The sequence below is a fragment of the Cricetulus griseus genome, chromosome 6 (genome assembly GCF_003668045.3).
Source record: "Cricetulus griseus strain 17A/GY chromosome 6, alternate assembly CriGri-PICRH-1.0, whole genome shotgun sequence".
In the NCBI taxonomy this organism is placed as follows: Eukaryota; Metazoa; Chordata; class Mammalia; order Rodentia; family Cricetidae; genus Cricetulus; species Cricetulus griseus.
The window spans coordinates 59,931,803-59,954,435 of NC_048599.1; the positions used below are offsets into that span (position 1 = coordinate 59,931,803).

The 22,633-nt window shown below is 50.2% G+C and overlaps 1 protein-coding gene across 2 annotated transcripts; it reads left to right on the plus strand.

The window, feature by feature from the left end:
- The first annotated feature begins 3,009 nt into the window (after positions 1-3,009).
- On the plus strand, positions 3,010-22,633 carry Bmf (Bcl2 modifying factor). 2 transcript variants are annotated; one of them, XM_027422209.2, is made up of 5 exons: positions 3,010-3,132; positions 3,502-3,631; positions 5,594-5,890; positions 7,372-7,532; positions 20,870-22,633. In XM_027422209.2, exons 1-5 carry the CDS (start codon positions 3,010-3,012, stop codon positions 20,969-20,971), a joined length of 813 nt encoding a protein of 270 aa, XP_027278010.1. In that variant the 3' UTR covers positions 20,972-22,633. The 2 variants fall into 2 exon arrangements, with proteins under 2 accessions (XP_027278010.1, XP_035302665.1); XM_035446774.1 differs by lacking the exons at positions 3,010-3,132; positions 7,372-7,532 and having other exon boundaries at positions 3,507-3,631.

Sequence of the window (22,633 nt, forward strand, 5' to 3'; positions counted from 1 at the left end):
TGTCCCTGTGCTGCAGGAAGAGAAAGGGTCAAGAGGGGGAGGGGTCTGCTTTGACAATGGTGAGTAGTGGGAGTGAGGCTCATGACCTCTCTGACCTCTTTATCCCAGACATCCCTTCTCTGGTCCCTCACGTTGGGATGCTGGGCCCCCTGCTCTTTGACCCTAAAGGTTGAGTGTACCAGAGACCAAGTCACCAGAGTCCTTCAGAAGTAGCCTGAGGGAGAAGGCTGGGGAAAGGTCTGAGCTTCCTACCACCATCATACAAGTTCCCAGGCTCACTAAGGCTGTCTTCTGGGTCTCCAGCACCATTCTTCTACAAAGGTGATGTTTAGCTCTTTGTCTTTGAGTTGGGGGTCTCCTTGGATAGCCCAGGCTAGCCTCAAACTCCTGATCTTTTGCTGCAGTCTCCCTAGTGCTGGGATTTCAGGTGAGCATCACCATGATTTTTAACCCTTTGTAAAGCAGTAGATTCCTTTTTGCGTACCCACCAACTCCGTTTAGACACTTGGGTGGCGTATTCACAGCTCTAACACTCAGGACTCTGAAGGACTTGGTGGGTCTGCAGAATTGGGATGGAAATCTTGTTGTTGTTTTTGTTTGTTTGTTTGTTTGTTTTTTCATGGCTTCCCAGCCTGTGTAACCCAATTCTGACATGCATGGCTGGGTGCAGTAGGTGACTTTAGTGAGAAATCTAGAATAATCCTTACTCCTCAGGGTCTACAGGGGACTCAGAATGCTGCTTTGTCCTTCAGTTCTATTTAAGACCCTGCAGTGGCTTGAATATGAATGGTCCCTGAAAAATAAAATAAAATAAAAAATAAAAAGAATGGTCCTTGTAGGCTCATATATTTGAGTGCTTAGTCACCAGGAAGTAGAACTCTTCTAGAAGGATTAGGTGGTGTGGCCTTGTGGGAGGAAGTGTGTCACTGGGGGGTGGGCTTTGAGGTTTCAAAAGCCCATGCCAAACCCAGTCTTGCTTTCTCTACTATGTTTTTATCACCATGATCACCATCCTCCCTGCCACGATGATAATGGACTAAGCCTCTGAAACTGCCTCTGAAACTGCTGGCAAGCCCCCAATTAAATGTTTTCTCTTCTAAGAGTTGCCATGGCCCTGGTGTCTTTCATAGCAATAGAATAGTGACTAAGGCAGATCCCAAGAGATGCATTTAGCTAGCCCGAGGCTCAGGCCCCTGTAAGATGCTGGTGATGAAGATGAATGGAGGGAGGAGAAGGGATCCAGCCCATGGGAAGCAATGGTGGATTCCTCATGTGTTTCTGAGCCACTGGTCCTGCATGTCTCCTTATGTGTCATGGGTCCCAGGTCACTCTGACCCTCTGACAATCTCACTTGGCCTCCTTTTGTACCTCCTATTGATACAGCATCTCTTGTTGAACATCTATCAGCTCCTAGTAGGATTGGGCTACTGGTCAACCTTGACTCTCTTATCTGTCTTTCCCCTCTTCTCTGTGGCCTGGGATTAGGACTTTCTTACATGAGCAATCATGGACCACAGCCCTCTGTATGCCTGCTTCATTCTTCACTTCTTTCAGATGAATTTTGAGGAAACAAAGGAAATAATAGATAGTAAAAGCATAAGAAGCCTGGCATGGTGGTGCATGCCTGCAATCCCAGCTTTTGGAAGACCGAGGCAGGAAGATCAGGAGGTCACCTTTGGCTATATACAGAGTGTGAAGTCAGCCTGCTACACACAAGGCACTACCTCAAAAAACAAGCCTGCCTCTATCACAGCTCTAGTAGGCTGTGGCAGGAATTGGTTCTTTTCACTGACTTCTGCTCCCTCCTTCCTCCGTGCTCCCCTGTCTTCCCCTCACCCCCCCCCCAATTCATCTTCTGTAAAACCTTTGCTGCCAGCCCTCTATAAAATACAGATTCCTCAGCCTGGTTTTCCAGTCGCACCTCTGCAGTCTGACCCGAACCCGCCTGCCCACACTTACACATCTAAGTCATGGTGAGGATGCCAGATAGCTTGCTGGAGAGGTGTGCCCCTGCTTCCTTGGACAAGCTTTCCAGCAGAGTACTTTATTCTAGCTTCCTGCCTTCTCTGGGCTTGGGCTGTTTTATTTGGATTTTACTTAATGAAAAATTCCTCATTTTTCTAAGCTCGACTCAAAATCTCTGCATTCTGAATTTTCCTGCACCCATAATTATCCCTACACGGAACACCATTCATGTTGCTTTCCGTTATTCGAAAATAACGGGGTAGAAGTTCACTGAGGTCAGGCACCAGAAGTCTGGCACTTAGTCCTGTGCCTGGCACACAGTAGGTGTTCAAGAAATGTGCAGTCATCCTTGGGTCGACCATAGTACGTGAGATGCTTGTTGCTTTCCCAGCGGCCAATGAAGTCTTCTGATGCGACCATCAACAGGTTGTGTCGGCTGCCCAAGCTGCCCCTCTTGATCTCGCCTCTGCCAGAATCTTTTTTTCGCACATGTTCTTGCCCAGTCCAGAAGAGAGGACCTGGGCCTCTCATTGCACTTGCTGGATCCAAATGTCATTTGGTTACAGATGCACGTGTTTTCCTCCAGCTTTCCTCGGACCCACCCAAGCAGGCGAGAGGGCGGCGCCCTCCCCCCTTCACTAGGGACCGACAACAGCTTTTTCCCTCTACAAGTTGCAAGCCGCTGAAAGCTCCCAGCCTCCTTCTGAGCCGGCTTTCTGGAAACTCCGCAATAATTCAGTCCATTTCCAAGTAGACAAAAGTCACTTCGGAGCCCTGTCCTCCCACCTAGTGGAGAACCCAGGGACTCCCTGGCGCTTCTGGGGCCTGCCTTAGGAACCGAATCCTCACCCGACACAGCGCTCCAATTACGCTTCTGGCGAAGGTCAGAAATGCGCTCGGCCCCTTATAGTGTTTCCAAGGGAAGGTTTGTACATTAGTGACCGTCCCTGGCAGCTACCCAGCCTGAGACTTGGAGCTCCACTTGTCATTGGTCAATGGTTGGAGTGACGCGAGAGGGGCGGGGCCTCATCAGCTGTTTGCGGGATGCCCGGAGCGGGCGTATTTTGGAAACAATACCGCGAGGTGCGCCGTGGCCTCCTCCCGCGCCAGCTCGCGCCCGCAGCAGCCACTGCCCCAGCTCGCGCCACCGCCTCCTGCCGCAGCCCGGTGAGCGCCCGGGCGGCCGGGGGCCAGGCGGAGTTGGATCGTGCCTCCTCCGGGAAGTGGGGAGCGGAGTCGCGCGGCGCGTGGGGGCCCGGGAAGGGTTTGGATTGCGGACATCTGGGGTGACCATGAAGAATTGGGGTGCCGGGATGTGGGAGCGGGGTGCAAAGCACAAATTTGGGCGTGCTGTTCCAAGCGGGGCTTTAGGGAAACATTTGGAACTTGGAGTTGAGAGTAGGTGGGCAAGTGACCCTGGGGTGCACTGCCAAGCGCTCGGAACGTTCTGGCCTCCGGGTCTGACTCTGGGGTGGGGCCGTGAGTTGTGGTGCATTTTGCCTCCCTGCGAACTCTGAAGGGTCCTCTTCTTAACAGCTGGAGTTTGCCCCCTCCTTCCCAATCGAGTGTGGGCGCCAAGCCCCCCGAGTGCTCATCACCCTGGACCCTGGCGCAGAGCCCTGGCATCACGACTCGGAGGCTGAGACTCTGTCCTGGAGTCACCCAGGTGTGTCTGCGCTCGTGTGTGCGCGCGTGTGTTTTGAGATCTTAGCCACTATCGATCTTCAAGGTGTCTAGCTAGTGCCATCTCCCAAGAAGAGGAGGAGTTTTAATTGAGCATCCCAGTTGGAGCTCTGAGGCTCTGGGATGGCTCCAGCGGACTTTAATCCCTTTGCTAGGAATAAAGCGTTCTCTGCTGTGCTCTCAGGAAGTGCCCTCTTCTTACCAGTCTGGACATTACCACTTTAGCTCAGGGAAGCTGAAGGTCTCTACTTTTCCCCATTTTACGTTTGTCTTTGCCCAGAACCTCTTGGAGGCGGAGGCTCACACCAACCGGAGAGCCACCTGCAGTTCGTGTGCAGAGTGGGAGGGGGTCTCGGCGTTTTCAGAGTCACACCCTCTGGCTGCACCTCCCCCACTGTCCAGTCTAGGCAAGGGTTGAACTTTGGGGCTTTGCTGGGAGGGGGAGGGGAGTGATAGGCATCAAAAGAAACACCAAGACAATGACTCCTACTTGTGATTGGCTCTGGAGGTCCCTACTTTGGTTGGGATTACCAGCCTGCAGAGAAGGGGATGAAGGACAGGAGAACTGCTTGGTGACAGCTCTTGGTCCTTTTATCTGGGAACTTGATTTTTCTGTTGCTGATAAGCTGGAGTTCCCCCTTACCAATTGGAACAATATCCAAAGATATGTGCTTTGCCATCCTAGCAGGCATGTATGGCATCAATCTCCAGGGAAGAAAGCAGAGACGAGGCCACAGATAGCTCAGGGATGTGATGAGGTGGAGTGCCGGATGAGGCAAGAAACTCAGAGCTCACATTTGGGGAGGGAAGGTCTCCGAACTTAACTAAGATTTCTTTAAAGACAAAGCTTTTCTTTTAAAAGGCTTCTTTAAGAACCCACAAACCACTTGGCTTGTCTTTCAAAGGCAAGACCCTAGTGGGTCAGAAGAGTCTGAAGATTACCAAATTTGTTTTTGCATTGCCTTGACCATTCAGGCGCTTGCCTATGATTCTGGTTGCCCCCGGGGCATGCTTGGAAGCTCAAGCTGCTGGGTGACTCCAAGTGCAGAATTTCATGAGCCGTCAGGTGGAGCGAGAGGAACTTAACACTAAGAAACAGCCCCCGCGGTGTAGGCAGTGAGAGAGAGCACAGCAAGAGGGCTGAATTTCACTTCCTTCTATGAGGCACGTTGCACCTATCTCAGGTTCAGCTCTGGCAAGAGTGGGAGGCTTCGTGGATGAAAATTTGAAGTCATGGAGATTAGTGGGTAGAATTAGCAGGACACTTTGCTAGAGGCTGATTCAGCCTTCAAAATTAACCTGTGCTGGGCAGACAGCTCTGTTCCAGTGGAAGAGAGCTGAGCCAGGCAGCTGGAGTGACTAACTTAGGTCCCCTGTTCCAGGACACTCACCACACCACAGAGCCTGTTTGTTGTGTTGTGCAAGGAGGGGGGTGGAGATGTGCAGTAGGGCAGGGCTTAGCAGGTTAGGAGGGAACCTGGCTGCTCTACAATTTCTGGCTTTTGTTTTTGCTGCTGAGCCTGGAGTTCAGCTCAGACTTAGGGGAAAGCTTGGAGGTCCCTCCTCAGTGTGTGTGTGTGTGTGTGTGTGTGTGTGTGGTTAGTCTTGCTTATCTTTTCCCAGGTACCCTGTGATAGCACCTGATCTTAACCCTTGCTTACATACCTCAGTGCCCAAGCTTTGTGACCAGCCTAGGCTAGAGAGTATGGGGAAAGGTGGCTCTGGTGGGTGCAGGGAGGAGGTATGGAGGAACCTGACCATTGGGGTGGTCCATACTTTATGGGTGAATGTCATCCTTGGCAGTGTTTAATTACCAGAGTTGTGTATCATCAGAAGCTGGCTTGGTTCCCACAAATAAGAAGAATGGGAAAGGAAGGAGGGAGGGAATTCTTCGTCTGGCCTCAGTAGGACAAGCATCCCAGATGCCTCCATTGTTTTCTGACAGGAGAGATGGAGCCACCTCAGTGTGTGGAGGAGCTGGAAGATGATGTGTTCCAGCCAGAGGATGGGGAGCCAGGGACACAACCTGGGAGCTTGCTCTCTGCTGACCTGTTTGCCCAGAGCCAGCTGGATTGTCCCCTCAGTCGGCTTCAGCTCTTTCCTCTCACTCACTGCTGTGGTCCTGGGCTCCGGCCCATAAGCCAGGAAGACAAGGCCACCCAGACCCTCAGCCCAGCCTCCCCAAGCCAGGGTGTTATGCTGCCTTGTGGGGTCACAGAGGAACCCCAGAGACTCTTTTACGGTGAGTGCTCTTAGCCTTAGAGATTGGGGGAAATGAGGGGACTTTCCCTTCCCAAACCTGCTAAGTACTATTTCCTTCCCCAAACTGAACAACAGCCAGGGCTATCGATCATACATCAACTTCCAACCCTCTTCACCCGCCCTTGGGCCCCCAAAGGCCAGATGGCTTTGTTCTTTCTGCTTCTTCCTGGAGGGACCCTTGGGTCCATGCAAGAGAGCTCCTTTGACATCCTATGTCTTCTCCGTGGCTCTCTCTGCCTTTTGGGCCTGGGTGCTGATTTGTCTTTCCCAAAGTGGAAGGGAATGTTAAACCCTGTGTCACTGTTGACACTCCAGGAAAAGCCCAGCGAGCTCTTATACGGAAGGTTGTCCTGAAGACAGAAGGTGGCTTTGAGTTGTCATTTGGGACTTTCTGTGCTTGGAAGGGGAACTGGAGAAAAGAGGCTGGGCCTGCCTGGGCTCAGTGCCAGCAGAGGGTCTGTTTCCAAGGCTAAATCAGACAAGACCCCTTCATTTGTGGGCTTAAATGGTTTGTTTTATGAGAAATATGCCCTCCTCTGGCAAAAGGGCAGGATTAGACACTTGGTCTGTTTTCTTCTTTTAGCACACTGGCCTGTGGAGGGAGGGTAAAGGCTCAGAGGTCATCCTGCTGTGTCTGCGGGAGCAGACTGAGAAGCCGCTGCGCTTAATCTCAGAGGGAACTGCCCATAGGGCACTTCTGGAAAAGCAGTTCTGGCGGGAGTCTAAGAAGCTGGAGGAGGCCTGCTTCGGGCTGGAAGAGGGAGGAGGCAGGAGGTGGCAGGCGCCCCCAGCGGCCATTCTGGTGCCAGCACTCGGTGAGCCGACTTGGCTGCTCTGTGGGCTTCAGGAGTTTTCTCACTCTTTTCTGCTGCTGCTCTGATCTTTGAGTGCTGAGCCCAGCTTTCCTTAACTGTACTAGAAAAACGAAGACACTTTGGGTTTTTTGTTTGTTTTGCTTTTCTCCGTCTGCTTTGCTCAACCCAGGAACTCTTGAGAGTTTTCCCAGAGAAGAGCTTCAGAGTAATACGTTGAGGTCAATTATAGCTTGATAAATGACAGAAGACTGATGTGTTGTTCATCGTACACATTAGCACCCTGCGCTATGCCATGGTACTGAGAGTGGAGAAGAGGCAGGGTCTATATATATTCTTTCCTGTTTTTCCAGGATAAGTGTGTGTGTGTGTGTGTGTGTGTGTGTGTGTGTGTGTGTGTGTGATGTCTTTGAACCTAAACTCGTGTGCTAAATATTCAGCTACACTCTCAGCCCTTGTACCAACTTTCATATTCTTGGGCAGCTCTCCAAGATTGGCAGAATGCCCTGGTAAAGGCAGGCAGGCTGCTTCCTCTTCCTTCTATCCTAAGATTTACCAGTAACTCCAGGTCTTGGCCAGAAAGGATTGACATGGAGAAGATGGGGTGGGGGTAGAAAATGTTGAGATGTGGACCCCTCTATCTTTGCAGGCAATGCTGGCTACAGGCTTCCTCTCCCTGCCAGTTTCCCTGCAGGCTTGCCCCTTGGGGAGCAGCCCCCTGAAGGGCAGTGGCAGCATCGAGCAGAGGTACAGATCGCCAGAAAGCTTCAGTGCATTGCTGACCAGTTTCATCGGCTTCACATACAACAAGTAGGCACGAGGGTGGGGTGGGAGGGTGGAAGGGGGGCTTGAGGCTAATGGGGCTGGGAAGCCAGGGCCTGCCTTTGTCCTCTTGTCAGTAACCCAGGAGTTTGCCAGGCCTCAGGATATGTTTCAGAGTTTTGGCCTTGGCTACTGTCATTATGATGGACTGGGTAGGCACAATTAGATGAGTAGTCTTGTCCTTGAGAGCTCCGGCTGCCTACTTAGCTTCACAAGAGGTGGGAGATACTGCGCTTCCTTCCTGCCAGTGGGATGGCTTCCTGCAGTCTGGTTGGGCAAACTACCCGGACCCAAGTTGGGGGCTTGTCTCTTGTAGAATGCTGAAGTGAAACGGAGCAGTTGGGGGTGTGCCTGGCGGAGGAACAGTGGGAAACCGGTAATCAGTCCTGAGATGGGGCCTGAGTGGGGAAAGTGGTAGAACCGGTTGAAACCTGACACTTTCCAGCTGGGGAGCCACTCCTCACTGTCTGTGTCTGGGAACCCGGGCCTAGGACTCTGGAGATTGTACCTCAGAGTCTCTCCAGACCTGCGACCGGCGGCGGGGCGCTCTGCCTGGTGCTTGGCCGGCAGCCTGGCACCAGCCCCGCCAGGGCGGAGCATCGCGTGTCAGCCGAGCATGTGGCAGAGTCCATCAACAAAGGCGGCGGCTGGCAGGCTCGTGCTGGAGCCCGTTGTGCCATGGATGGGAGGCTGTCTTGCTCGACAGCCTAGCCACCGTCTGTGCTGGGCCCCCAGGTGCTTAACCCTTCCCAGACTGGCTGGCTTTTTGGATGGCTGCCAAGGCAGGGGAGGAGCCTGAAGCTGGATCCTTGCTGGTACAGATACTACCTGGCAAAGCCACAACACAGGGAAATGAACACGATCTCTACCTATAGGACTGTGTTCCTATTCTAGCAGTGTGTGTGTGTGTGTGTGTGTGTGTGTGTGTGTGTGTGTGTGTGTGTGTGTGTGTGTGTGTGTGTGTGTGTGTATCACAGGAACAATTAGCCAACAGGGCTAGGCTCAACCTGGGAAACTTAAGATGACCAGAACAGTTACTGGTAGTGATAACTTTGACTTGGGAAAAAACCATTGCCAGCAGCAGTGGGTGGAGGAATTGACCTTGAGTTTTCTGAGAACAGGCCACAGAGAGATTTGGGGCCACAGCTATTTCTGATGGGTTTTCCCCAGCGCTTAAGTGATTTGGAAAGAAGGTGGCCCTGTGCTGAGGTTATAAGGCAGTCTGGCTAATTGCTGTGGCCCAGACACAGCCCCTATTCCCCGTATGATTATATTGTACAAACTTGGCTTAGTGAGTCCCCTGCAGTCCGTGTATAGATGCCTTCTGATTCTTACTTTCAGCCTCTTGGCCTCCTTCCTGTCCATTTAATCCACCTTGGTTGTACCGGTCCATGGCTCAGCCCAGCTCTTGGTGTTTGGTCCTGATAGTGATGAGGATGGAAAGACACAATGGCTGTAGTCTCTAGCCTCATTTAGAGCATATCTGGAAGACCTTCTTTCTTCATTCACAATAATCTGGCCTCTCTTAGCAGCTGTTTCCCATGATAGCCTGCTTTCCATTAGTGAACCCTGGCATATTGGACACTAGACTAGAGGCCTCCTGGCTGCTGGACCTAGGTTCAGGAGAAGAGACCATACATATCCTGAGGCTTTCTTGGACTGATAGCCCCCAAATCATGACATGACTTATTAATTATAAGTGCTTGGCCTTAGCTTTAGGCTTGTTTCTAGCTAGCTTTTCAAAACTTAAATTAACCGGTTTCTATTAATCTATGTGCTGCCCCCAAGCTCGTCTACCATCTAGGTACTGTCCACCCTGCTTTCCTGCTTCTTCCGTGTCTGTGTCTGGCAGGCTGGGCCCCAGCTGGCTGCCCCCCTCCCCTTTTCTCTCTGCCCACCAATCCTGCCTAGCCTTCCTCTGCCTAGCTATTGGCTGTCCAACTTTTTATTAGACTAGTAAGATACCTTAGGCAGGCAAGGTGAGACAGCAACACATCTTTACACTAACAAATTCAGCATATCTTCATTTAAACAATTATTATGCCACATATCTTTACATAGACTAATATTCTGTTCCACAACAGACCTTTCTCCCAGTTTAGGGTTGCTTCTTTGAGGGCACAGGTCAGTTCTAGACGAGGTGCTAGTATTTCATCTAGAGCGCCCCCAAGAGGTTGGAAGGAGAATCGCACGAGAGTGTTAGCTGTCCTTTAGTCCTTGTAATAGATTTCCGTGGTGATGATGAGATGGAGCCTCAGCCCAGCTGGCCATGACTCACTATGTGACTGAGGATGGCCTTTATTTAGCTTGCGATCCACGTCTTAAGTACTGAGATGGCAGAATTATACCACTATGCTCGATTTATGTGGTGCTGGTGACCAAGCCAAGGGCTCCCTGTATGCTAAGCAAGCATCCAGCCAACTGAGTTCTACCTCCAGTTCCCCAGTTGTTGTTGGCATTACTCTTCCTCTTCTCCTGCACAGGGAGGTGTGGGACATGACAAAGATGAGGGTTTATCATGGGATTGGAATTGGGATTATCTGTTGAGGTCCAGGGCAGCAGGTTTCAAACTGTCCTGGTTGTCAATTTATGTTGGCCACATTCCTTATACCTACCTCCATGCCATTTGCTCTCTCACCATATTCCCTGAGAAGTGTGGCGGGGTGCAAGACTAACCTGGTTCCCCAAGGGGCTGCTTCAGAGTGACTTCTCTGGATTCATGGGCAACGGATCTATGGACAGAAGTCATTGGGTGCTGTTCTCTGCTCATTCCTTGGGTTTCTTTCTCTCTCTCTTTCTTTCTTTCTTTCTTTCTTTCTTTTTTTTTTTCTCGAGACAGGGTTTCTCTGTAGCTTTGGAGGCTGTCCTAGAACTAGCTCTTGTAGACCAGGCTGGTCTCGAACTCACAGAGATCCGCCTGCCTCAGCCTCCTGAGTGCTGGGATTAAAGGCGTGCGCCACCACCGTCCTGCCCATCATTCCTTGGGTTTCTAAAGCAGTGAGAAAGTTGGAGGTGAAGTGAATGGAGGTAAAATGTTCCCTCCCTCCTTCCCGCCCTCCTTCCTTCTCTCCTTCCCTTCCTCCCTCCCTCTCTTCCTTCCTTTTGGGGTTGGGTAGGTGCGACAAGGTCTTGCTATGTAACATAAACTGCCTTCAGTCTCCCTGAGTTCTGGGATTATGGGCATGTACCACTGTGTGCAGCTTAAGGAAAAGTGTTTTCAAACTTCCCCATGTATTCCGCCTCTTTCTGCCGGGTCAGAGGGAGACTCCTGTTCTGTTCCTTTTGGCTGGCAGGCTGTAGCAGAGATTTTTAATGCCTCGCTGACAGGGATTTCCTTAGATTTGGGTTCTGAGAGGGTGGCCCCTCCAGTTTCTCTGCAGAGTGGGGAGAATCAGGTTCAGTTCCTGACAAACTCACAGCTGCCCTGTTCAGGAGGTCGGAGCCTCTGTTTCTCTGTGTTTTCTGTGAATGGCTCCTCTAGCCAGTGTGGGCCTAGGGACAGTCGGTACCTTGTTTCCTTCCCTGCAAGAAAGTCTGCTATGGCCAAGTCTGAATGGATATTTCTAGACAGTGTTGAGAAGCTCAAAAAAAGTAGCTACTGTAGGCCCTTGAGTAAGTGAACAAGAGGGGTAACGTCATTTATCTTGGAATTTTCTTCCTCTTACTTGGCCCGGGAGTGGCTCCATTCAGAAAAAAAAAAAAAATCAGATTTAGAAATTCCCTAGATAGTAATTAGATATTTTGGAAAGTGGTATCTAAAGAAACTTTCAATCCCTTGTTCGAAACCATCTTCATTTGTAATATCAAAGGATGGATGGTGGACTTGCAAACAGGTCTGAGGAGAACCCCCTTCTTGTCACTCACATAAGCTGTGTTTGTGGGCAAATCATTTTACTGGTCCAGACCTCAGGTTCCAAGGTTAACCTTGCAGGGTTGTTGTAAAAGGCCTTTGGGAATTGTAATAAAAGCACTATTGGCATTGGCTTGAGCTCAGGTGAGTATTAGAGGCCTGCCTAGCATTCTGGAAGCCCTGGCTTTGATGCTCAGTGCTGAAAAAAACAAAAACAAAAACAAAAACAAAAACAAGAAATTATGATAGCTTGGAGAATTGAACACATGCTGTTAGCAACGCTGGAGCAAGGCAGGAGGATTGCAAGTTCAAGGTAGGAAGATAGTTCAAGGGCCACCAGGGCAACTTAGTAAGATCCTGTCTCAAAAAGGGAACAAGAATATAGCTCAGTGGTAGGAAACTTGCCTGGTGTGTGCACACATACACCGTGAATTTGGGATTATGCTTGGACCTGACTTTATAATTCTTGGGCACCTCTTTTGGAAGTTGTACCCAGATTGGTGTTTGCATGGTTCATTACCTAGCAGCCTCTCTGCCCAGCATCCTGGATCCTTTGTTCTGGGAGCCCCCAATTGCTTTCTGAGCCTTAGGATGCTCTCCATGTTGGTGAGTGGTTTTCTGGAGCAGAGACCATGGCTAATGAGGTCACTCAGGCTCCAGAGAGAACAGCACTGTGCAGGGGCCTCAGAGATTTGTCCTAGAGTGAAAAGTGTCCCTAGGAAGCCATCTTCTGTCCCAGGAGTAGGAGGTCTATGCAGGACAGTGCTAGGGGAAGAATGGGGTTGGGGGAGGGGTCTCTGAAAGCTCAGTGTTCGTGAGAGCCTGTGCTGGGGCTTGGGGGCCCTGTGTTTGCTCTGTGGCTGGCTCTGTTTATATCACTCGCTATATTTAGCTTCTGAGTCATCAGCGTGGCAGACTGGAGGCCGAGTTCCCCACACACTCTGCACCTGACTGTTCTTTCTTCCAAGAGAAGGCCTTCTAGTTCCGGGCAGTTCATCCCTCTCTGCCCACCAAGACAGGCCATGGGGATGGCAGCAAGCTTTGGTGTGTTTTCAGGGTGGGGGGAGGTGGTGGGAAGACAGGATTGGAGGAAGCACAAAGAAGAATAAAGAAAAGTGCCTGGTTTGCCTTTTGATCCATGCCTGGCAAGTCAAGAGGGCACATTCCATGACCAAAGCAAGAACAGTCTGCCTGTGTGCTGAGAGGAGGGTTCCAAGCCTTATCCTTGCCCAGTCTGCCTTGTCCTGTCCAGCAGACTGACCCCATACAGAAAAAGAACAGCCAGCTGCAAAGGTTCCAATTTGAGAATGAGCCTGGGGGTTCAGTCTCCATAACTGTGTACTCTCACAACCTGCTGGCCTGCCCCTCCCTCCTTCCCTCCCTCCTTCCCTCCCTCCCTCCTCCCTCTCCTCCCTCCCTCCCTCCTCCCTCCTTCCCTTCTTCCCTCTCTCCCTCCTCATTGAGAGACAACCACTTTTCTCCAGAGCTCTTCAGAACTTATGCTGGTCTGAGATAGATGGAAACTGAGACACCCCAAGGGAACTGGGTAAGGGTGTCAGTAGTTTCTACCTTCAGGTTATGGAGGTTGGGACATGGGTAGTGTTCCACAGCACTGTCTCTTGCCTAGCCGCTTGACCCCCAGTGGCTGGATCCAGTGACTTCCAGTAGTGTCAGAGGAAACCCTGATACCCCCAGCCAAGAAGTGGCTGTTGTAGGCTGCCCTTTCTTCCTTGGAGAAGTGTAGGCTTTGCTTTGGCAGCGCTGACATCCTGTTAGTACTGATGCCTGTGTTGAGAAAGTCCTTGGCAAGTATTTCTTTCCTTTTCCATTTTGCTATGTTGCTAATCATGGGGTGTCTGGGCAGGGCCTCGATGGATCCCTGGATGACCCTCTGGGTGTCAGACCCCAAGTTAGCTTGAAAGCCTTGAAACCTGAGCCCAACTGCTTCTGGCTACTGTTAGCAGTCTCAAAATAGGAAGGCTGACCCGTCCGAAGGACTGCCTGAGTTTGGGCAGGAGCTGGTGCTTGGGGGGGCAGAGGCAGAATGTGTCCAGGCTGCTCAGTGCTGCCACCAGGCCTGAGAGCGAATGTATAGTTTCTCATTTAATCAGCAGAGCCAACTTCCAGCCCCATTTTTCCTATTTTATAGCACACAGGCTCCTAGAAACAAAGCACCATACCTGAGTTACTCTGTAAGTGGCTGCACTCAGGGTTGTAAAGTTTAGGCTGCTCCTAAAACTGTGATCTTTCTACCTCACCATCCCGGCTTCTTGGCAAACACATGCCGGAGGGCATGGATATAATGGCGCCGTCATCCACCATCCTAACCATTCTGAGTCCTGACACTTCACTCTGTTCTCTTGATTTCTTCCTCGTTAGACTGTAAAATAAGTGAGAACAAGATTATTCTGAACCACTTTCGTATCCCTAGTAGCTCTCTGGGCTCCAGGGAACCTCAGCGGCTTTAGCAAAACACCTTCCCAACTTGTGCAGAGTGGAATTTTCCTAAGGTTGCCTTATCATTGTCCCTGCTCTCAGCCATGGACTCTTTCCTTCAGCCTTGGCCTGGGCAGTTTTACAGTGTGACAGGAGAATGTGAAGGGGCAGTGTGCAGATCCCTCTGTGATGTAGACCGTGCAATTCTGCATGGTGAAGTCAATGAGGTGGTTTCAAGATGTGGTCCAAGGTCCTAATGCCAGCCCGTCCTTAGTTCTGTTTGATCTCCAGTTAGCTCTGCCTCTGATAGGGCTCTTGTTTTCTGCTCCACATCACCTTTTCTCAACAGCTAATGATCTGGAAACAATGTCTTTAAGCAGACCAGGGGACAGTTCAGTGATGGTTCTCTTTGCACAGGTAATACTGTTTGCACAATGTGAGTAAGCACTGCAGTTCCCTTCCAAGACAGGTTTTCCCCATGTAGCTCTGTTGTCCTGGAGCTAACTGGAGACCAGGTTGGCCTTCCCTGTGTAGCCCTGGTTGTCCTAGAACTAGCTCTGTTGACTAGGCTGGCCCTGAACGCAGAGATCAAAGGTCTACACCACCATGCCCAATATATTATTTTTATTTTATGTTCATTGATGTTTTGCCTGGATGTATGTATGTGTGACGGTGTCAGATCCCCTGGAACTGGATTACAAACAGGTGTGAGCTGCCAGGTGGGTGCTGGGAATTAAACCCAGGTTCTCTGGAAGAGCAGCCAGTGCTCTTAATCTACTAAGCCATCTCTCCAGCCCAGACACAGCATTTATTAAGGAAAGAAAAGTTTTGTAGGACTGGAGAGGCAACTCAGAGGTAGAGTACTTGCCTAACATGCCCTAGGCACTATGTTTGATCCCTAGCAGTGCAAATAAATAAATGGGTTTCTTGTATCAACTTGTGTAGGCGTTTTGTCTGCATGTGTCTATATAGTACATACATGTACGCCTGCTGCCCTCAGAGGCCAGAAGAGGGCATCAGATCCCCTAGAGCTGGTTATGAGCCACCATGTAGGTGCTGGGAATTGAACCCAGGTCTTCTACAAGAATAAGTGCTCTTAACCTCTCCAGGCCTTTCCTCCTCCCTCCCTCCCTCCCCCCTCCCTCCTCCCTCCCTCCCTCCCTCCCTCCCTCCCTCCCTCCCTCCCTTCTCCCTTTTTTAAAAGAATAGCTTGGGATTGAGAAGTCAGGGATTTGAGTAACTCATCAAACTTGCCTAGGATGATTTTTTTGGAGACCTTGCTTCCCCATCTGTAAAACAGGTTGGTAATATCTGCCTGTCCTGTGACCCACTGAAGAAATATGAAAACACTTTGCCTGTGACGGTCAATTTGCTTTTCAAGTGTTAGGTCTATGGAAGCCTTCTGATCCTCTGGGTGACTTAGCTCTGCAGGAGCTTCTGGAACACTGGTGACACATGAAGCCCCCAGAGGGCAGGAATTGAATCCTACCTGGGAGAGGAGAAGGGAGATTTTATCCAGAGAGGGCCAGAAGCACGCTTTGTGCTTGGTGCAGAGGCCCCGTGGGATCAAACAGTTTGATTTGTGTAATCTAACTGTATCTATCTCTCTCTCTCTCTGTCTCTCTCTCTCTCTCTCTCCCTCCCTCTCTCTTTACTGTTTGGCCTCTCCCAGATAAGAGGCTGAATCTACCACATAAGGGACATCTCTTCCCTTGGGCAGACCAGGTATCCCTGGTCTTAGACGGGTGTGTCACCTTTCAGGTCTGACACTTCTGCCCTCAGTCCTGTGTGCACAGGTGGGGAACTCACTGTGTGTCTTCCAGCTTCCCCACTACATGGTATGAGCGACCACACATTCAGTGGTAGTGCCTTGTTCACTTGTTTAGATACTTGTCCATGCTATCTGCCCTTCTCCGACCAAAGCAGAGAAGAGAGATTGACCCCTGCTTGGGCTCTGGGGTTATTCATGCTCTCTCAGCTTTCTTTCTTTCTTTCTTTCTTTCTTTCTTTCTTTCTTTCTTTCATTCTTTCTTTCAACATTTGCTCTTTTGCTATGTGTGCAGAGGAGGTCAAGAAAAAACCTGCAGGAGTGTCTCCTTCCAATATATGGATTCTAGGTTTTTTTGTTGCTTTTGAAACAGCCCTGGCTGGCCTGGAACTTGCTGTGTAAACCAGGCATGCAGAGAGCCACCTGTGTCTGTCTCCTGAGTGCTGGAATTAAAGGCCTGTGCTGTCATGCCCCGTGGATTCTAGGATTTGAACTCAAGCTATCAGGCTTGGCAGAAAGCACCTTTATCCACTGAGTCATTTAGTCAGTCCCCTTGAACATTTTCTATTCGTTCGCTCCTCTTTTGGGTTTAAATCTTGATGAGTGGGAGGGCTTTGGGATGTTTCATTCCCTATTCCCAATCTTTCATATTTGGGTCACTCCATTGTGGTTTCTGGGAGCTCCCAGCCTGAGGCACACATTCCCTGCCTGGGAGAGCTGGGCCCTGTTCCAGGGGTTTGCTCTCAGTTATAGATTGTATGCTGGGTGCTGGGCCAGGTGCCTGAAACTCAGAGGCCTCCCAGACTCTTTCCTGGTTCCCCCTTCCTCCTCCCTCCTTTGGAAGGACTCGTGCTCTCTGCTGTTTTTGGTGTCTTTGTATCCTTCATCCTGTTTGGTAGAGGCAGATTTCCTTCCTCAGAAGTTTCTTTCTGGCCTCCTTTCAAGTCCTTTCTCTTTCCTTTCTCATTAGTCTCTTTTGTTTGACTTGTAGAAATATTTTGTTTATTGTTATTCCTTATAATCAGGGTGTTCTTTGCCTCTTGGTGTGTGAGAGCTTGCTTTCCATTTTGGGGTGTGCAGGAGAGACTTTAAGTGCAGTATTCTCGGCTTGGTTTATGCCCTGGGGGTGCTCAGGGTCCTGAGGATGGGCTCCCAGCCCTCCCTTGCTATCGTCCAGGACTGCCTAAGCACTGCTGGGGTGGCTGACAGTACTGAGTCCTTGGACTGTGCTGTATCCTGAAGGCAATTGTGGTCACAAGCTCCTTGGGGTTGGAAAGCACCTCAGTGGTTTCCAAACGCCTGTCTGTGGCCTGGCTGCTGCAGAAGCACCTGGGCAGGCTCTGCCTCTGGTTTGGCCACCAGGGCAAGCCATTGGTTTAATGGAAAGAGGTTAAAAGGCACTGAAGAAGGTGACAAACTATGAAGTGTTTTCTTCTAGGCTGTAGGATCACTGGCAGCTTTTATATTCTCCTCTGTAATTTCTTACAGCTTATGATGGTTTTACAATGAATATGTATTGCTTTTATTACTATTTAAGTATACAATAAATTTTCCTTCTGATCTTCCTTCTTTCCTTCCTTCCCTCATCCTTTTATTTTTGTGACACTGGAGATTGAACCCAGGGCCTCCATGTATGCTAGGTGTGGTCTACCATTGAGCTACGTTCCCAGTCCCCTTTTGATTAAAAAAAAATATTTTCATTATTTTAATTGTGTGTGTGTGTGTGTGTGTGTCTTAGTTAGGGTTTTATTGCTATGAAGAGACACTATGACCCCAGCAATTCTTACAAAGAAAGCATAGAGGATCCCATTATCATCACAGTGGGGAGCACAGTAGTGTACAGGTAGAGGTGGTGCTGGTTTCATCTTGTTGAATTTCTTTTCCACCTGGTCCTGCTGCTCTTCAGCCCCAAATAAGCACACAGAGACTTATATTAATTATAAACTGTTTGGCCAATGGCTCAGGCTTTTTATTGGCTAGCTCTCTCTTAATTATTAACCCATAACTATTAATCTATGTATTTCTAGGGGTTGTGTGCATGTGGATGCAGGTGCCTGTGGAGACCAGAGCATCAGATCCCCTGGAGCTGGAGTTACAGGTGGTTGTGAGCCACTGATATGGGTCCTAGAAACCAAACTTTGGTCCTCCTCAAGAGCTGTGCACACTCTTAACTACCAAGAGATCCAGCCTGTCTGCCTCTTCTGGTTTTTAAACTATTACTCATAGAATTTGTTCAGTATGTAAATTCCTGGGCCCCTTCCCTGGACATTCTGACCCTGTTGGCATGGGCAGGGCTGGCACATTCTTGTGACACAGTTGGGTTTAGAAGGTATAGATCTACTATAACACCAGTGTGAGTTTTCACAGATCCATTGAGAGATCCAGCCTAAAGCCAGCCTCTGACTCCTGATCTGAGGATCTAAGTTCCTCCCTTAGTGCCTTCTTGCTAGGTCATGAACCCTGAAAAGTCACAGCAAAGTCATGGCGGGCACTAGCTTCTGCTCCAAGGCCAGCCTGTGTGCACCACCACCTGCACTCATGCTAGGCCCCACCCCTCAAAGCTGTCATCCATCCCAACTGACCACTCACCAGCTCATAGATGCTTCTCTGACTCTAAATGATGAGATTGCTTCTTCACCTCACTCCTACCGGACCTGGGGGCCCAGGAAGTTTCTTCTGAGCAAATGACCTCCATTAATGGAATTTGGCAGAAGCCAAGGCATATTGGATATAGGATTGGTGCAGTCTTTGGATCATAGAATCATGATCTCCTTCCTTGGCCATCATGCTATTTTGAGGTGACGTAGTAAATGGGTATGGTGGATCTTCTTTGCCTGGTGCACAGTGATCTTAAGTAGGGATATCGCTCTGGGTTTAGCCAGTCCCTGCCACTTACTAGCCATGTGATGGCTGGATTAGATCTTTAGTTATTTCATCTGTTATGGGAATGAAAATACAGACCCATTTCATAGGGTTTAGGGAGGTGATGGGTGGTTTATTTTGTTTGGTTTGGTTTTTCGAGACAGGGTTTCTCTGTGGCTTTGGAGGCTGTCCTGGAACTAGCTCCTGTAGACCAGGCTGGGCTCAAACTCACAGAGATACCCCTGCCTCTGCCTCCTGAGTGCTGGGATTAAAGGCATGTGCCACCAACACCTGTCGAGGTTCTTTTTATCCTACACTGTACCTTGAACCTCAGAATTCTGGGGATCTTGTAGAAAATTCGCATTCTGATTCAGTGGGTCAGCATTTCTAGTGGGCTTCCCTGGTGCTGCTGAGGCTGCTGTCCTGGGGACCACACCTTAAGAAGCAGGACTGTAGATTGCTCAGTATGGAACAACCATAACCTGTTTCTATTATTGTTGAGAATCGTTGTTATTGTCACTTGGCTTTTTCAGACTGGTACCTGAGGAGATTCACAATGCCAGCAGACTGGCCTCTCCAGGGACCTGTCTATTCCCGGGGTCTCCTGTTCCACTCATGACCTTTGCACCTGTTGTCAGTAGCAGCTGGGCAGGCATGGTGAGGGGGTTCTCCCAGCTGCTGCAGGCCTGGGTCACTAGCTTTGCAGCTGAAGTTCAGGCTGCTCTACTGGAACCAGACTTTGTTAAGCTGCGTGTGTTTCCTCTTTTTACTCATCTTTGTTTACAAAACACGAGGAAGCCATCAGTCTCCCCAGCGCCTTCTTCCAGGCTTCTCTGTGGCACACCCCGCTTAGCCTGCTTGCTTGGCAGGCACTGTGCCTCAGACTCACTCGCCTGTTCTCAACACTCCCCTCCACTATTTCTCTTTGTGGCTGAGGACCGTGGGGAGGGGACTCACAGCCTGCTTGGTTCCCTGGGGAAACCTGGGGCTGGATGGAACTTCAAAGCTCCAGGAGTCCAGGAAACCTGGGCTTACAACATGCTTGTCTTACTAATGTACTCTACCCTTCTCCCATGTAACTCCTACCAGGAGTTGCCTGGTAGGGGGTGATGGTTGTGGTTAAAGACAGCCTGAGAGAGCCCCCACCCCCTACCGGACACCTCACATAAACGGGCTTGCTGACTGGGCCACTGAAGGAATCCAAATCCAGTCTGTGCTGGCCCCTCTCTGCACACTAGGTTTTTATTCCCCTGTCCACTAAGAACCCCACGGAGAGGCCCCAGCCTGTCCTCCTCCCCTGGCAGACAAGGAGAGAACAAAGACCGCCTCTTCCAGCATTCCCTTGTCCCCTTCAGGCCTCTTTCTGCTGGTCTCTGGGAAATAGTACCTGTATGGACAGGACACCAGCCAGAAACCTTTGTGCTTCTGACCTCTGAACTTTGCCCCCTAGCTTCCCTGCCTGACAGTAGGACCTGGGATAACCTCCAGAGCTGGTGTGCATTCTTTGTTTTTGTTTTGTTTTCAAGTGTGTTCTTGCTTAACGTTTAATTGGCTCCAGTCAGTAGGAAAGCGCTCCAAGAGGGATTATTTATGGCTTACTGTCAAAAGCAGCTATAAAAAGGGCAGCCCAGAGCTGGGGATGCTGAAGGGGGGAGAGGCGGGCTCTCTCACACAAGTGTGTGTGTGTGTATCAGTGTGTGTCTGTGTGTGTGTTTGTACTGGATGAAATCAGATTTTTGCTGCCTCAGCAGTGTGGTTTAAATTGAAGATTAACCCTTTGACCTTCACAGTGTCAAATCACTTGCAGATGGAGGCTCCCCCCTCCTTCTCTTGTTCTCTGTGTTCCTTTGGAATGGGGGAGAGGGAGGGACTTCTTGTCTTTCTCGCTCAAGCAAGATTGTTGTTCATGCAGCTGAGGTTGGGGGGGCTCAGGAGCCAATCTGATTAAAAGCAGTACTTGGCTAAACTGTGGAAAAATCCTGCTAGCAGGGGAGAAAGTCTGATCCTCCTGTCACAGTCCACACAGCCCAGCCTAGTGGGGTTTTTTGTTTTGTTTTGTTTTGTTTTTTATGGGGGGGATTCAAGACAGGATTTCTCTGTGTAGCTTTGAACCTATCCTGGCACTCGCTCTGTAGACCAGGCTGGCCTCGAACTCACAGAGATCTGCCTGCCTCTGCCTTCCGAGTGCTGGCATTAAAGGCTTGCGCCACCAACATCTGGCCCAGCCTAGTGTTTTTAAATGCCCAAACTGCAGTTGTCTTTGGAGTTTTGTCCCCTGTCTCCTCAGTTTGCTGGGTGGCACAACGGTGCCAGTCTGAGATCTGGCAATGGAGCTTGTTTGGGAACCAGGAAGGAGCCTGTAGTCTAGGCTGGTGCCTGGCACCTAACACTCATCTCTTTCCCTTACAGCACCAGCAGAACCGAGACCGTGCATGGTGGCAGGTCTTCCTCTTCCTGCAAAACCTGGCCTTGAACAGAGAAGAAAACAGGGAAGGGGTGGGTCCCTGGTGAGGCTGGGCGGCCCTTGTTGGATGAAGCACCAGGAATGCCGTCTGGAACAGGACAGACACCTGGGAGGACAGACACTGTCTTGTCCAGTTTTGTTGTTTTAATTTTTTCCCCTGTATGTACATATAACATACCCCAGTGGGATCTTCCTTCCTGCTCAGAACTTGCACTGGGAATGGGGACCTTTGTCAAACACTGTTGAAGGAGAGGCGGCTGTGTCTGCTGGTGGTGTTCCTAAGGCTCTGATGATGGCCAGTTGGTGATGTTCTCCAGGAAGTGGACTGAGGATTTCCTCCTGGAACTGGTTAAGAAATGGGAAGTCAGGTTAGACTCCCAGGATCACCAAATATGTCAGCCTTCCCTCACACCTGATGGAAACATGACTCTAAACCACCAGGACCTTGGCCAGGGGCTTCCTGGCTAAGAGCAGCAATGCCTTGGCTAGCCAGCCCTACATCTGGGTTCCCACTTGGCACAGCCAGTGCCCACCACATGGGCTCAGGGATTCTTATCCAGACCCTGTCACCTCCAGAAGACCTCAGGGAGGGTTGGACTTCTCTAAGAACCTCTCAAAGGTGCCTCAAAATGGAGTCAAGCTTGATAAGGCCCCAACTGTGACTTGGTCCCACATGGAAACCCCTTGATTAGTCCCAAGGTGCAAACTACTGCCACCTTTGCTGCCTGGGTGTCAACCGTGTGTGAGCCATGTAGCCAGTCACCATCGTGTTGTACCCAGCAGCCTGTGCCTTTGTCAGCTCTATTTTCAAAAGACCCTGCCAACTACTGGACTGGATTGGACTACACCCACTTCAGCGGCAGCACTTCGAGATGGGGTGGGTTCACAGGGGGCATGGGAATGGAGCAGCCATCCCACTGATCAGACAGTCCCAGGGGATCCTAGACCTCTTGGTTTCCTTGGAAACGTGTACCTCCTCCCCCTTATCCCCATTCCTTTCTCGTACCTAGTGGGATACAGGAAGAAGCTAGGACAGTGACTTTGTCACCTGAAAAGTGACTTTTGAAGTAACAGACAATGTTTAGAACACGGAACCGGCAGAGCTGGGTTCCATCTTCCTTCAGCTTCCCGGCTAACCCAGAAGGGAGAGTTATTGAACCCAGAGGAATCTCAGCTGCCTCTGAATGTCTTCCTTCTCTCCCTGCCACAGCTCTCAGGGAGGGGACACAAAGCGGCTGACCTTAGTCACAGGGTGACTCCTAACCCATGCCTGGAAGTCACATCGTAATTTTTATATGTATGTGAGGAAAGACATTGGTGCTAAAGATGAAGTCCAAAGAAAAGATGGCTTCCCCGAGCAAAGACGACTCCGGGGTCATTCAAGGAACTTGGAGGAAGAACTCAGAGGAGGTTTAAATTGAACAAAGCCCAATAACTCTCATTTCTCTGTGTGTGTGCGTGTGGGGGGGGTCTTCAGTCCTGTAGAAGGCAACTGACCCCCCTGGGCATACAGTTGGGCAGGCTTTCTGCTGCACAAGGGTATGAGGGGGATCACGGAGGCTGAAGTTCAGCCTGTGCTCTGCTCTCTAGGCTGTATGTCCTGACGTGGGGCAGATCTGCTCAGAGTTAGGGGTGTCTTTCCTAATCTACACAAAGGTACCGTATGCACTCGCAATGGTCCCAAGAAGGACCTGGAAATATGTGTATAA